Source organism: Chlamydotis macqueenii, chromosome 1, assembly GCF_036417535.1.
Source record: "Chlamydotis macqueenii isolate bChlMac1 chromosome 1, bChlMac1.mat, whole genome shotgun sequence".
Taxonomy (NCBI): Eukaryota; Metazoa; Chordata; class Aves; order Otidiformes; family Otididae; genus Chlamydotis; species Chlamydotis macqueenii.
The window spans coordinates 78,255,253-78,271,215 of NC_141556.1; the positions used below are offsets into that span (position 1 = coordinate 78,255,253).

The 15,963-nt window shown below is 40.5% G+C and overlaps 1 protein-coding gene across 6 annotated transcripts in view; it reads right to left on the reverse strand.

Moving 5' to 3' along the window:
- Window positions 1-15,963, reverse strand: part of KIAA0930 (KIAA0930 ortholog) — a 79,521-nt gene that overhangs the window by 13,660 nt on the left and 49,898 nt on the right. For 5 of the 6 annotated variants that reach the window (XR_015259969.1, XR_015259966.1, XM_086757770.1 and 2 more), the window contains 5 exons: window positions 7,990-8,097; window positions 6,601-6,678; window positions 3,637-3,738; window positions 3,058-3,198; window positions 976-1,170 (listed from right to left, as the gene is read on the reverse strand). Coding sequence is in view for 4 of the 6 variants with exons in the window: in XM_086757770.1 (XP_086613896.1) it covers window positions 976-1,170; window positions 3,058-3,198; window positions 3,637-3,738; window positions 6,601-6,678; window positions 7,990-8,097 (624 nt within the window). In the remaining 2 variants the exon portion in view is untranslated. The remainder of the gene's footprint in view (window positions 1-975; window positions 1,171-3,057; window positions 3,199-3,636; window positions 3,739-6,600; window positions 6,679-7,989; window positions 8,098-15,963) is intronic. The other variant, XM_086757762.1, reaches the window with a different exon arrangement.

The window sequence follows — 15,963 nt, forward strand, 5'->3', positions numbered from 1 at the left end:
ACAAATCACCATTAAAACCATTAGCAAAAAGCAATGATAATACATTATCAAATCTATTTTGACATTTTCCAGTTGACACTGGAAGTCTTGGAGCCGAAAGATCAGGAAGTCTCTCCAGGCCTGACTTCTCCAGGCTGTATCTCTATGGCAGAGAGCAAGTACATCCAGTTAAACTCTGTGCTGGCAGCTCATTTTTCCTTTTAGGAAGCCAGAAACAAAAATCATACATCTTGCAGGGAGATACTTAGAAGCAGTCCTGCAGACCTTTAGACCACACAGGTTAGCTCTGTTACACAGGAAACCAGACTAGAATCCATCAGGAACTACCCAGCCCAGGTCAGGACACGTTTGTGCAGGTATTTTCAAGACAGGTTGCCTAATACCCGTTAACCTAGGTAAAATGCCTTAATGGAAAACCAGGGTCAGGACTGAATAAGGCCCAAATCAGCATGTACACACTGATTCTACTGGTATTTTACTGCATTTGCGTTAAAAATAAGCATATACATAAATATGGTAGTGCATCCAGATCTGTAATGCTATAAAGGCTTCATATTGGCAGAATTCATCAGTGGCAAAATCTCTTAATAGTACCATTTCCTGTGAGGTTTAGCAAGCAACCTACATAATATACAAATTCCACATTTCTAGGTATATCCCATCTTGTACAGAAAAGGAATCTATTAATTTTCATAGAAAACAGGGAAAAATCATCATTTTCCCTGGCATCAACATCACTGTTGTTTCAACAAAACACTCCTCCAGAAGTATGAATCATCCAGTCATCTCTATATTCAGCATTTGCTCAAGGGAAACTGTGCTAAAAATCCATCTGCATATACTGAGTATATTCAAAATATACACAGGCAAACCTAACCTTGACGTGAGTTAATCCCAGCTTCAGTCCATCTACTGCCTTTGGAACAAAACATATTCAGGTTTAACCTTAAGTCAGTATTTCCGTCTGCTACTTACTCTCTCATGTACTGGGGAGTCTGGATTTGAATCTTCTTCTGTTCCATATGGTGAAGTGTCACCAGTAGAAACTCTACTTACTGCCATCTCCGCGTGTCCTTTCCCTTGTGGCCCTTTCATTCGGACAAACTCCATGTTGTTATATTTATAAAAGCCAAAAGACATTCTTTGAGCCATCTTAGCTGCAACACTCACCTACAATGCATCAAGACAGGAGAGAAAATAATGGAATATAATCTCAATTTCTCAAAAAACAATGTTCTCTGAAAGCACTTAACTAAAGATAAGTCAAAAACATAGTGGATAATCATCATTATCTTGATTCTTAAGAAGCATTTTAAGCCACAATCAGAACTAATCTCCAACGTGGAAGCAATTTTACAGATATAAAAACAGAGGCTCAGAGAAGAATCAACTCCTTCAGCTATCCAAAAGGTAGAGTTACCCAATGGCATGCTGAGATAAAACAAAAGGTTTTTATCCACACCCACACAATGTGTCACACCAGAGCACAAGCAGGCACGTGCACAACTCAACACAGAGCAGGGACACTCATTTGAGTCCAAAAACCAATACACACACATACAAGATGCTTCAAACTAGCAAAGCACACTGCACAATTCTCGCACTACTTTGTGGCAAGTCAATCTCGACATTTGTGTGTCCACACTGTCAAGGCCAAAGCATAAAGAACCAGCCCCCCCCATGCACAACTAACCTGCACTGCATTGCTCACCGCAAAACCCTGACAGCTTTTGAACCCTCTCAACAGACAGAAGGGCTCAATTTCCAGATAACACAACTGAACTGAAAACTGAACTGAGAACTGAAAAAAGGAACAGACCAATATGAAAACAGTCAAGGTTTTGCCAAGCGAAATAAGTAGGACTCATCCATAAGCTTAAGTGTTTTATCATAACTTTCAGCAGTTTATCACCTGAAAGGGCCAAGATGCTCATCATGTAATGCAAGTCATATTATACTAACAATTAATAGAGACACAACTGAAATCAATTAACCTTCAAAAGCACAGAGAGATTGCTTCTGTTCTGTTAAAAGAATGGTCAAATTTCAAGTTTTGCCTTTGGCCATAATTGAGTATTTGAAGGGCTAACAATTTTATTTAATCTAACAAAACAATGTAAAGTAGCTGTGCGGTCAAACAGGACATTCCTAGGCTACGAGGTGATTTTACCACATTAAATCTTGTCTTTCCACTGCAGGGCTTTCTTCTTACATTGTCTTTAGCGATTCTGCATTCTCATGTATTTTAATAAGCCTCCTGCTTATTTCATGAGGCCATAAGATGACAGTGGAACAGAGAAACAATTCAAGTTTCATCTTCTCTCAAAAAACTGCTAGACAAGTGTAGCTACTCACATTTAAAACTGGGAGAAAGGAAATTATTCAAGACCTCTCCAGACAAGGGTAGGAACAAAGGGAAATGAAGTTTACAGTCACAGTAGATATTGTGGGGATTTGTTTGTTTGTTTGTTTTTAAAAATCATTCAGTGTTGTCTTCATAACAAACTGTTTGAGAAGTTTATTGACTCTTGCACTCTCTTGACTTCAGCACTAAGTACTGAATTTGAAGCTAAAAGTGCTGGCATTTCATGTTTCTGTAGTAAAGCAAAGAAAGTGTCTTTCTATGGCAGTGAAACTACAGTGGTAAGTACAAAACACACTAAAGAAAAACATATTTTACATATAGCAAGGTAGTTACCAGAGTTTAAGATCTCCCTGCAAAACACACCTCCTCTGAAGTTACTACAAACATCTATGACCTTTCAAGAAAATGAAGGGGCTCCCAGAACTATGTTATTCAGATCCATTCCTGTGTCATGCTCTTGACTACTTATCAGCCTCACTCCTTTTGGAAAACAGAGTAATATTTCCTGACATGAATACTCTCAACTGTCTGAGCCAAAAGCATTAGCTTTCAGGTAACTTTCAAAACCAGAAAAGACAGACTATGAAGCAGATAATCTAACAGGACAAAAAGCTAACAGCCTCAGCAGCAAAGAACAACTGTGGGCAGAGAACCATCGTTGCAAAGAACATTGTCTTTCAGAGGCACCTTACCCTGTTGTCATAGACCTTCTTGAGTGCTTCATAGCGGATGGACCCCTGAAAAATCACCCCTTGGAAAGTGTTGCTTTTGTCACTGGCCACCAGCTCCACACAGACCATTTCTCCTTCTCCCACAGTCATGTCACTGAAAACCTGCCAAAGATGCAAGATGAAACACTTAAAGGCAAACTGCAGCTGTTAAAGTTCAAATATATTCAGATTCCTGTGATTCTCCTTAGGCCCAAGGCAGTTTCAGTGTAAGTGGTAGAAAGCAAGGGAGCTCTATGCTCCACCCAAGCCTTTCAAAAAAACCAGACTTCAGGCAGTGCACACTGCAAATCATGTATTGAGATAAGCAGCTCTCACGTCAACCTGTCTTGCTTCAGCTCATCATAAAGACAGATGCCAAAATCCAGCTTTAAGCTCAGATTTCAAACATTAAAAGAAAGAGGAAGGTCGAATAAAATAAAATAAAAACTACAAAAATACAACCCTCAAATAGCCAAGAGCATTCGTTCAAAACGTAGAAAACAGCTAATCAGGATACAAGACTAGAACAGGATAAAACTGCTGCTGGAACAAGGAACTCACCTCTTCAAAACTGTCGATCATGAAGAATATGTTGGGGTAGCTGATCTTTGACTCCTCTCCTTTACTGTCCATTGGGTGTTTGCTAGGAGATGCAAACACTTGCTGAGAAAGATATGGGGGAAAAAAAAATACATCTTCTCAGTTAAACACGCTCAGGAATGGACACACTGAATACAAGGCAAGCAATACCAAAACACCACAGTCAAACACTGCTCAGTCAGCCAACATTTTCACTTATGCTAGAGATGTTGGACATCCTGCAGGCAAAGCTGATCTGGTTTCCGACTACAGTCTGTTTTGCAATAATGACAACACTTGTGAAATCCGTGAGTTTTCAATTGCAAGTTATCAAATATTAGTTGCTCCACAGTAAATGTCCCTGTGTGTACCTGACCTCTCACCATCCTAAGGTACAGCTAAGGTTTCTTTAATAGAGAAAACCACCTTGTGCTGCCTTTAAGTTACTGCAATGCACTGCAAAGTAAAAGCACACACAGCAAGAAAGTCAACGTGGAGTAGCTGACCTAGCACTATTTGCTTCTACAGTTAATTTCACTGTTATTGTTTGCTTAGCACCACAGTAAGATCAACATCACTCAGTAACGGGAAGCACGGCCCTCAGAAGGACACGTCCTTGATTTCTCATCCTCTACTTCTCTTTCTTTCTCTATCCTTCCTCTTGCACATTCCTCCCTCTGAAGCAGCTCCTGAATTACTTTGGTGACTTCACTTCTCCAAACAATCTATATTTAAATAGCTAAAGGCTTTAGATTTTGTCATTCCAACAAGATTAACAAGCATGTAAAGAAGAATAATTCATATCAACTAGCTTACTTTGCTTCCACCTCTGTTTACAAACAAAGCTTTGAATTAAATAAACCTGTTCAATCTTAGCCTATAGAATGTGTTGAAAGCCCTGAATCTGTTCAGATTGTTAGGCTTGTGATAGTCATGTTTTGTATTGAATGGTTTGTAGCCAGAGTAAGGGTAGGATATTAGACATTCATGAGGGTTGCTTTTCCTTATTTGTACTTATGAAGCCTACACACACATTTAAATACAGATTATTAAAGAGAAAGGTTGCTTCATGACAAGAAACAGCATTAGAAAGTTACAAGACTCCTCAAAGATGACACTGCACTAAAGCCTAAAACAAGGACATCTTCCAGGCATCCTTGTTCTCATGCCATCCAATGTAAAGCAAAAAAGCCCCCCAAACTCATCTCCAGTCAGACACGCTTGAGGAAAAGACAGTTTGTAGAGATCTTATTGTTAATCCAGCAGAGAATCAATGTAGTCTGCAAAATAATTTAGGGGAAAGTCAGCCTTTTCTACACTGGTTTTGTGCTTAGGTACTCTACTGGTATGAACACAGTAGCTTTGTCACAGTTCTGGAGTAGCACAGCAAGTCCTATGCCTAAATAGGGCTTCTACCTATTCAATGACCGGCTGCACACTGACAGGATGATACACACTTTCTAAAGGAAGAATCATCAGAGCAGTGACACAGATCCAAAAAAGTTGGCTTTTGTTCATTTATAACAAAAAGCCTCAATGCTGCACGTTAAAATAAAATGCCCTGCGGTAAATATGCTTTCCACAGTACACAGAATCACCTGTTCTCTCTCCATAGATCAACTTAATGATGTTGAAACGTTACTAGTATGTACTAGTAAGTTTTAACGTGTTTCAAATTTATAAGTAGTCTCATAGTACGAGCACCTAGGAAAGAGGAACAGAAAATCTCCTCCTTATTCTGAACACTGCTCACACGCACTGAGGGCAGGTCCCTCATCCTCATCTTCCTAGTTTTCAAATCTGCAAGTAATATTTACAGATTTTTCTCAAAATAATTTTGCAGAAGTTAACTAAGAGTGAAATTTTGACTAGTAAACAGCGGATAAAGCAATGAGAAATAAAAGGCTCACACCAGAGGTATAATGTGGTGTCTTAACAGCACCAGAAAAAGGGAATTACGTGCCTAACTAATGCAATATACAAATACAATAAGCAGCATTGCTAGTTCTGTTTGTAGGCAGAGCAATAATTGTTTTAAAATAGTAAAACAAAATTAAAGGACTAAAGACCATTGGCTTATTTTAGGTAAAGCCATGCAAGCAGCTAAAGGAATGGAAATGCCTGGGAGAAATAGCCTCCTAATGGCAACAAGAGCCTTTTAAAGAAGAATTTCCATCTACTAGGAGAAGATGTTGCAAGATCTGCTGGAAACTGAGTAAGGAAGTCTGAGGTTTCTTGTTCCTATCCCCTCCATGCTTATTATTCAGTCTCGTCCACAATGCTTAACCCTGGATTAACCGTATGCTGCACACAAGCAAGTAATAAAAGCCTTCAGGAGATGGTGGAGGCCCCATCCCTGGAAACGTTCAAGGCCAGGCTGGATGAGGCTCTGAGCAACCCGGTCTAGTCGGGGATGTCCCTGCTTCTTGCGGGGGGGGTTGGACTAGATGGCCTTTGAAGGTCCCTTCCAACCCTAACCATTCTATGATTCTATGAAAGGTATGAGCAGTTTAGGAGATAAGAAGAAGATAAACTGGTAATCAGTAAATTGTCTATCATTTAATAGCCCTACATTACAGATTTACTCTGAACGCTTCTCATAACTCAAGTCTCATACAATTTCAAGTTTACTCTCAGATTGGTTAACAGTTGAGCATACTCCTCCACAGTACCACCCCCCTCCCCCAAATCCAATAAGCAAAGATATAAATCTTGAACGTAGGCACATGTTTTTACAATTTTTTGAGAGGGGCTATAAAGGACACTTAGATCTCACATTTAGATGATGGGCAGGAAATGTCGCTAGACAAAGACTGAGATATGTCACAAGGATGCCTCTGTCAGAGGACAGTCTGAAAACCACGGCCCTGGTTTTGACACAGTTTTTAGGATTAGGTAACGCTGGATGCCAACCTCTTATCCACGGTAATAACAGGGTAAGCTCACCTGAGATTTCTTTTTGTGAATGTGAATATCTCCTCCATCGGAGCGTGTGCACACAGCACACGTCACCACATAATCCAGCTAAAACAGAGCACCAGAAAGAGAAATAAAAGTTTAGAGTCAGGAAAACAAAACATTCATGTGCATGAAACAGGACATATTCTATCTTACTTTTTTTTTAGCTGTCTGGCTAAAAAGTATGGTGTTTTTGTATTGCAGTTTTCTTTATTCTTTTTACTATACTGAAACTCCTACAATTTTCAAGCCTGTGTTTGTTTATTAACTCAGTGATACTGAAATTGCAAGGATGCTTGCTGAGGTGCACAACCTATGAGTAAAGAAACTCCTGTCAATATTGTTTAACGCTTACTGGTCAGCTGAAGGAATAAGCTTAACACACAAAAGTACGCTTTAAGGTAGAAATGGAAAAGATATCCTCCCTTTGAAAAGGGAAAAAGAGAAGCACTAATGAACACAAGCAACACATTTAAAAGGTCAGAAACCTTTAATGCAGTCTGCCAAATAACCTGGAAAAACTTGTAAGGAGCATGTGTGATAGCTCTGGAGAGCAATGCCTAGTTGTAACAGCATCTCTGAATTCTGACTGTAGTAAACAGATTCTGTTTTTATTCAGCAGCAAATAAAGGCAGAAACTGCTCTCCGCAAGGAAGTTGTGCAATGAGACTTTGGGGAGGAAGGAGAAAGAACGAAAACTATTTATTTTCCAGGATGTGTGCAATAATAAGACAGCAGTCTCTCATTCTGATGATCATAATGCACAAAACTTTCAAGGGATCTCAAATTACTATAGTAACGTTCAGCTTCCCTAAGCACCAATGCAACACATGCAGCAACTAAACATCCTGTGAGTTTAATTAAAGAAATAATTTGTGCTAGCTTCATGTTTCCACCACCACAAAAAAAAAAGTTTTATTAAAGTTCTGATGTCAAGAGCAGCAAATTCCCAGTGTAATACACAACACCTTTACCACATTTCCATTTCGCAATTCCTTCTCTTAGCTGCAGCAGTATTGTGAACTCCAGTGGAAATGTTGCTACTCTAACAGCCTCATTCACTCTCAAGAACTACTAAACTTGACGAAGCCTTCCATTTTGCAAAACTTTGTTACAGAGCACCCAATTCAGTCCAGCTTCACTGGATATATTTAAAGTTTTTTGAGAAAAGCTATAAGGACTCTACTTAAAAATAGTAAACATCTCAGTTTACGTTCATTTAGACTCTGAAAGGCAAAATTAAAGCCATGTTTTCTTTATATCCTCCACAAGTGTTCAAATCCCCCAAACTAAGGAGGAAAGGGGACAGATCAAAGCCTACCCTGAAACCTCTCTAGCATAAATGGTCCACGAAAATTAGATAAGCATCACTGTTACCTTCTGTAGGATAAGGTTCAAGTAGACACTCTCTTCCCAGTCAATGTCGGGGTCTCCCAGGCCAGGAAGCTTCTTAGAATCTCTCCGGTAAACTTCAACTTCAACCTGCTAAGAAAATATCACATTGCCTTCAAAAATATTACTTTAAAAATATTACCTATATTCAAACATAAAATTAACACCAGAAGCTTCATGTTGCATACCTTCCTGCTATATTTTTCTGTCAGGATAGGATTTTGCTGACTATGCCCTTGTGGAAGGCTTCGTGTGGAATTGAAGGGAACGTGAAGGAGAACAGGTGAGAAAGACAGGTCTGGGCAGCAAAAACCTGGTTTGGACAGCAGCTTCATTTATTCCTTATAATGGGTATGTTTTATCAAAAATGACACTATCATCAGATACCACGAAAGTCAAATGCATTGTTTTCTATCATTAATTTTATAACTTACAAATACTTTTTTAAAATGCCTATAGACTCATACTTCATCATTCCTTTATTTTGTTTTTATTTCTTCTAAAGCTCCTAACCATGAATTTTCTACTGGCAATATAATCGCAGACGCTAATCAGAGTTACTGTAAAAGACTAAGATGTGAGCAGCTGAGGGAATTAATTTAATTTAAATTAATCTCCAAATAAACAAAGGTGATATTTATACTTTCATGCCTACAAGCACAGAAACATCTCATTTGCAAGATTCCAGAAATTCATTGCAAAACAAAAGCCATCCTCTCTCTGAAGGAAAGATGCAGCGAGAGGACCAAGTGAAGGCAGGACTGAGTAACTGCAGGATAAAACTCCAGCTCTAAGGCCAGGGTAAGCAATTCCAAGTGCTCAGCAGACACCACCTCAGTCTCTTCTGCCTTCCTACCCGTGGAGCCTTTGTTTTAACCCAGGCAGAGTTTAATCGTCTCTTAACGATAAGGTTTAAACCTCCCTTTGCGGAAGTCAGCCACTAATTTTTTCTGCTGATGAAATTAATTCACACACTGAACTGTTTCTCCACAGCAATTCGAAAGCCATTGCACAACAACTCTTATATGGAACACTGCCCCAACACTGTCACAGAATAATAACAGAAAAAGGGCCTTTCTTTAATCACTTTTTCCCTAGGCACTAATTTAGGGTAGGATTCCTGGACGGTACAGCCTGTGGGTTAGGGCACAGTGGATCATCGTGAATCACCACCACAGATGTTCCCTGAGCCAAGAGTTTAAGCCTTACTGAATTCCAAGGAAATTAATTTAGGGAATTTAAGGAATCCGATTTTTTTCCAAGTAATAAACTGCACAGGGCATAGATCTCTGTTCAACAGGTCAAACTAGGCAGGACAGGGGTGACGTCTTCCCAGAGAGAAAGGAGCTGTCAGCAGCCAGAAGCAACAGAGGCAGCACTCATCCAATCTCAGAAAGACAGAAAATGGACTTCCAAATGCTCTCCACAGCGCTGGCATCTGTTGGACATGTTTTGCAGCTCATGCTCCTGCCCAGGTAAGCATCCTCAGTGAACATCAGGGGAATGAACCAGCCCTACCCAGCACTAGGGAACTAGTTACACCAAGAAGCCAGCGTTTGCTACAGCAGCCAGTAGGTTTGGATGCCTTACTTTCCGCACCACTGAAGGATCTGCTTTATAAAACGCAATGAGCCCTCACCAGGGTGCTATAACAAGCAGCACCACTGCTCCCCATCTGACTGATAACACGCTTCACAGTGCAGGCACTCAAATTACAAGTCACTTTATGAAATAAGGGGTGAGATTTTTTCCAAAACACCTATATCTGCAACATCTCTTTTACTCATTTCTAAAGAATTCTTCTAGAAATAGAAAAAAATCATCCACAAGGCATCTTGGCATAAAGCAAAATGCTAAATCTGGGTTGGCCAAAAACAAACACTTCCCAGTGGCTCAATTTCCCATGCAAGTGCTGTAACCCACAAATTCACCTCAGCTACCCTCTACTGCCATGGTGCTGGACATGTGAAGGTGGCTACGTGAAATAAATCAATGGGTTCAGTTCAACCCGTCACTAGCACACTGAGGAGTCAGGCAGGGCCAAGGATGTAGGAAAGATTGGGGCTGACACCATTTAGACCCTGCAGCCACTTGTTCAACATTAGCCAATAAAGGAGGCGTCCAAATTGATTTTAAAAAAAAATTTTTAAAGCCTCATACAAAGAACTTTAAACACTTATTTTCACCATTCCATACATCTTAATTGCAATTGTTTACAACCAGCAATCTGAATTTCTTGGCAGGCTGACTTAATTTGTCTATGTCCCAAGGAAACTTGCTCAGTATCTGAATGCTTTTCTTCCTGGTACTACGTATAAATTACATATATGCCAAGAACATAAAATCAAAACTTGAAGACTCAGAAAGCCCCATTACTTAGGCTTCTTACGTACAAAATATTTGTAGTTATAAGATCACATAAATACTGCAGAAGTAGCTACCTTAGCTGTCACCAAAGGATTTTCTTCATTTTAGTCTGAATCAAAAAAAACAAGGGGTAAGTACTAACCTTTTATATTTAAGTGAATAACTTCAAGTAAAAGCAGGCATTTGGTACTGACAGCACGGGAAACAGAAGACCTATGTGTTTGGTGTTCAGACATCTAAGTGCCCAGATACCAACAAATAGGCATGACGTCAACATCTCAATGAGTTCCCAGTGACAGAAACCATTATATGAGTTAAGGCTCAATGTCCATGTAGAGACCGGTCACGAGGGGTGTCCCTCAGGGGTCCGTGTTGGGCCCGGCCCTGTTCAACATCTTTGTCGGCGACATGGACAGTGGGATAGAACGCACCCTCAGCAAGTTCGCCGACGACACCAAGCTGTGTGGTGCCGTCGACACGCTGGAAGGGAGGGATGCCATCCAGAGGGACCTTGACAGGCTGGAGAGGTGGGCCCGTGCCAACCTCATGAAGTTCCACCAGGCCAAGTGCAAGGTCCTGCACCTGGGTCGTGGCAATCCCAGGCACAAATACAGGCTGGGCAGAGAACGGATTGAGAGCAGCCCTGAGGAGGACTTGGGAGTGCTGGTGGATGAGAAGCTCAACATGAGCTGGCAATGTGCCCTTGCAGCCCAGAAGGCCAACCGCATCCTGGGCTGCATCAAGAGAAGCATGGCCAGCAGGTCGAGGGAGGTGATTCTCCCCCTCTACTCTGCCCTGGTTGAGACCCCACCTGGAGTACTGTGTCCAGTTCTGGAGCCCCCAGCACAAGAAGGACATGGACCAGTTGGAGAAGGTCCAGAGGAGGGCCACCAAGATGATAAAAGGGCTGGAGCACTTCTCTTATGAGGACAGGCTGAGAGAGTTGGGGCTGTTCAGCCTGGAGAAGAGGAGGCTCTGGGGAGACCTGATAGCGGTCTTCCAGTACCTCAAGGGGGCCTACGAGAAAGATGGGGAGAGGCTGTTCAGTAGGGCCTGTTGCGATAGGACAAGGAGTAATGATTTTAAAATAGAGGGGGGTAGATTTAGATTGGAAATTAGGAAAAAATTTTTTACAATGTGAGTTGTAGAACACTGGAACAGGTTGCCCAGAGAAGTGGTGGATGCCCCATCCCTGCAAACGTTCAAGGCCAGGCTGGATGAGGCTCTGAGCAACCTGATCTATTTGGGGATGTCCCTGCTCCTTGCAGGGGGGTTGGACTAGATGACCTTTGAAGGTCCCTTCCAACCCTAACCATTCTATGATTCTATAAAGTCTGCTGCCAGTGCTGAGCACAATGCTTCCCAAACGAAGAGAAAAACCCACTTTACATTTACATAGAAATCATATTGTAAATTTAAGCCTAATATTTTTTATATACACATATATATATAAAACCCCAACATATATACAATAGATCAAAAAATATAAATAAAAAATTAGAATACAATTTCTTAGTATGCCTCATGCTTTTCATCAAAACACTGTTTCGTGATATTCTAGGCTTAATTCATGTCATCATGTTTGGCCTTCTGGAGTTAAGAAATTATATGGACTGGAGAATGAAGGGAATGAGATACGGACTCCAAGGCTGTTGGGGAATGGAGACCTTTATTGTTCTTTTTCTTCTCATTATATATTTTTTCCTTGTTCATGCGCCAAGTATGTGTGTTTATGATTGGCTGTTGGCCCTGATCGTCCTTACTTCTGATTGGTTATTGATGCTCTCATCCAGTTTCTCCTTATCATTTCCACTTCCTCATTCTTACTTGATTACAGTTTTTGTTTCTTGCTTCTGAGTACAGTTTCTTTTCCTGCACCTGTGTTTGTCCTTTTCCTGACCTTATTTTACTGCTGTATCAACTAGGTTCATGTAGGCCTCTGCTGAATCTCCCATAGGAGAACATGCTGGATTTCAGACAGCTGAGTCCTCCAGAAAACAAGTCTGTCTCAGTCAGGGATCCAGGAGACACTGGGTCTTTTTCCAGGTCTGCTGCTGATTCACTTGGCCATGCCTCACCTTGTTTATCTGGCTTTCAATTAGATGTGCCTTCCTGCAAGCATGAAGATTTATTAATAGAAAGGACTACATCAATACTAATTATATATCCCCATTGAAATCCAAAAGCCAAGCTGGATATTTCCTTATTTGAGTCAAGATGATGACCCTTCTACAGTTTCAGCATGCTGAAATCCATTATGCCACCTTTATAAAGTTTTCACAGCGTTACCGAGCTAAGGCTGTAAAGGAGAATTACATCAGCTAGGCTGACCTCCTATGTGTCACAGACATTTTACCCTCTTACTTCTTCACAAAATCCAGTTAATTACATTAGACTAGACAGTGCCTGGGAAAATACCTTATTTTGAGAACTCGTTCCAGTGATTAACATCCTCTTGGCTGAAAGTGTGCAACTTCATTTAATTCAGCTGCTTTCCTTTTGCCAGCCTCTGGTTCTTGTCATTCCTATTCCACTATATTGAGGGGCTCTTTAATACTCAATTTTGTTTGGGTTTGTTTTTTTTTTTTTCATTTGTTAATCATTCAGATAAACCAGACAAAATTCCATTAGAAGCATCTTTCTCACATTTATCCAAGTATTTCCTTTGACTAGTCTTCCCTGTAGCAAAGGGGTATAATTGCAAAACTGAATCTTAAATACCAACCAAATTAAATGGTCTTTCTAGGTTCACTGACCAAAGGAACTAATATCCTTCTCTCTCATGCTTCAGATCCACCCCCAAACACAATCCTCAGTTTCTTCTGCTCTTTTCTTGTGCATTATCTGCGAGCTGCTTGTTTTTCTTCCTTCCATTTTAACAAACTTTTTTCAGCAGTGAGGTACCTTTAAGTAAACTGTGTAACCCTGATGGACATTAATAGGACAAATTGGTATTACCAGCAGCATAGCATGTCTCTGTTTTCCAGATAACACTTTACTCTTGGATATCTAATATTTTGTACCCCCACAGGCACTTATTTAAGCACCTAATCACATAGCTTGGATTTTTGTGTGGCACCCTGTCCCCTCACCCCAGAAACTAAAGCTCCAACAGTAGGAATCCAGATAGCTGTGGTACTGCTACCTAATGTAGCTGCAACAACACGGGCCTGGTACATGTTCGCAACTGGAGCCATCAGGCTTTCTTATTCCATTTAAGCAGCTTCATACGCAGCAGCACCACTACCACAGCGTATGAAGCTGGAAGTAAGGAGTTGTTTCACAGTCTGCAGGCAGTCACAGACACACACCTACCCTGTCCAGACCCTCTCCAAGCAGAAGCATTGGTTCTCTAGGACACAGAGCATCAGAAGAGCCCATCTGTGCAGGTGTGATACCAACCCTGCTTTCCTATCAGATTCCTATGTAATTGATACATACCACGCTTCACATAGCACTAGGCATTTGGCTATAAATTTAGACTGTGAAAGAAGATACATTTTAGCAGTATAAACAATCACATTAAAACTTTTCTCTACAGGGGAATAAAATACGTCTTTAAAAAAGGCAGATAAAACATTTAAAGTACAATAAAGAAGCATTCAAGCAGTGTCAGGACAAAAATAAATTATAGCTAGACAACTGCAATGTTAACGTAAATTGTAGTTATATTCCCAAGCTGGGTAGAACATTAAAACTCCTTTCTGGATCCTTTGAACACATACAGGTAACTTGAAACACTTCACATAGCACCAATAGTGCTACTGTAGCAAGACAGTTTATGGATGTGAAGGAAAGAGAATTTGTGACCAGAGCAGCTTTTTATTAGAACCAACTGGTTAGACAGCAAGAACAAACTTTGGGGCACAAGCACTCATTTTTGTCTCCTTCTGCCATGAAAACTAATCTATTTTTCCCCAACCTATGCAAAGACAACAATTCTCACTCCCAAACGTCAGCTCTCCTGTAACCTGAAAATATAATACCTTTAATGGATTCTCAAAACCCAGTACAGTTGTGGACTTCTGCATCACTTCCATGACTAATGTCACCAAGGCTATCACTGACACAAATGCATTTTGGAGGCAGCAATCAAGTTATGATATGCTACTGCAACACTTAGAAAAGTCCTTAAAAAGGCATTAAGAGAAAAATCCAGGTTTGGTGATAGAAGTGGGCCGCCATTAGAATGCAAATGATAAAAGGCATTCACTTTCTATGTTTTACTTTCACTGCAGCTCTGAAACACTTAAAATCTCAGTAGGCTTGTTCCTAATAATGTTAGCTAAAAAAAAAAATACATGTACAACCCCTTATAACTTTCAGAATATTACTTAATTTAAAGATGTGGCAACTATTAAGTTTTGAATCAGGCTCACAAATGTTTCAAGCTAATTTAATACACTGGTAATGGGAAAAGGAAGGGTTATATTAGTTCCTGTATCTAAAAAAAAAAAAAAAAAAAAATCATCTCCATGACCCTCATTTAATGCAGAGTACTCTACCCTGGTCTGAACATTTCATGGTACTTTTAACAGCAGGTGTCATGTCTGAGATCACCAGATATTAGAAGATAGATTCAGTCCGATTCAAAGCTACCTAGTGTGTAGTAATTTCTGTACACCTTGCTCTTGAGGAGCAGTTGAAGAGAATTCATTAAAAAAAAAGAAACATGGAAAATAAGCGGCAATACAGATCTGTGTGACAAATGCTAAAATCTTTGCAATGTCTCTAGCTTCAGCACCTCCTCCAGCTCACTGGAGTAAGATTGGCTGCACAGAGACTGACCTGCCAAAAATCTGCCAAGACACATTCAAACTTCCCCTACAGCGTGGGGCTGCCATTACAGCTGTGTTTGCTTCTTTGGTCAAAAACTCCTCACTTCCAGACCACTGAGATGCAGGTCACTCCTTGCTTCCTTGCCTATGTACTAGAGTGTATCAACAACATGATGCTATTCAAAAGGAAAAGATTGTATCCCAGGCCCTGGCAGGACTCTTTAGCACAGAAATAGGGTATTTTCTCAGAACAAGAAATCACTACAAATGGCATGGAGGTCACTACTCTCATCTCCAAAGACTTTGACCTCGTGTATTTAACAAGCTGGGAGAAGTCGCAACAACGCAGACCCGTATACGGAGCACTGGTTTTGTGTTTTCTAACAGGCTGCCAAGCATCACTGTAGAATATACACCCGATAAGACAACATGAACTGATTCGACCAAGTCACCCATGAAAACCCATCTGCTCACTCATCCGCTCGGCATTGACAGACCCGTCTCTATTACATGGGAAGAAAATAAAAAAAAGTCTGGTATTTTCTGGAGCATGCAGAGAAGCCTTATGGGAAGGGTGCATCCCCACTCCTGTCACATAGAGAAGCTGCAGAAGGTACAATGACATTGACAACAGATTATGTTATAAGCCTTCCCTAGAATATTTATATCCAAGACAGTATTTAAAAGGGGACGCTTGTATTTCACAATGTAACGATACACTAAAATGAAAAAGAAAGATTCTTCTGGATGTCATATGGAGTTTTCTTAGTATTAAGGCTACTGTTATTTTCACTGGCAATAACTGCAGAGGACA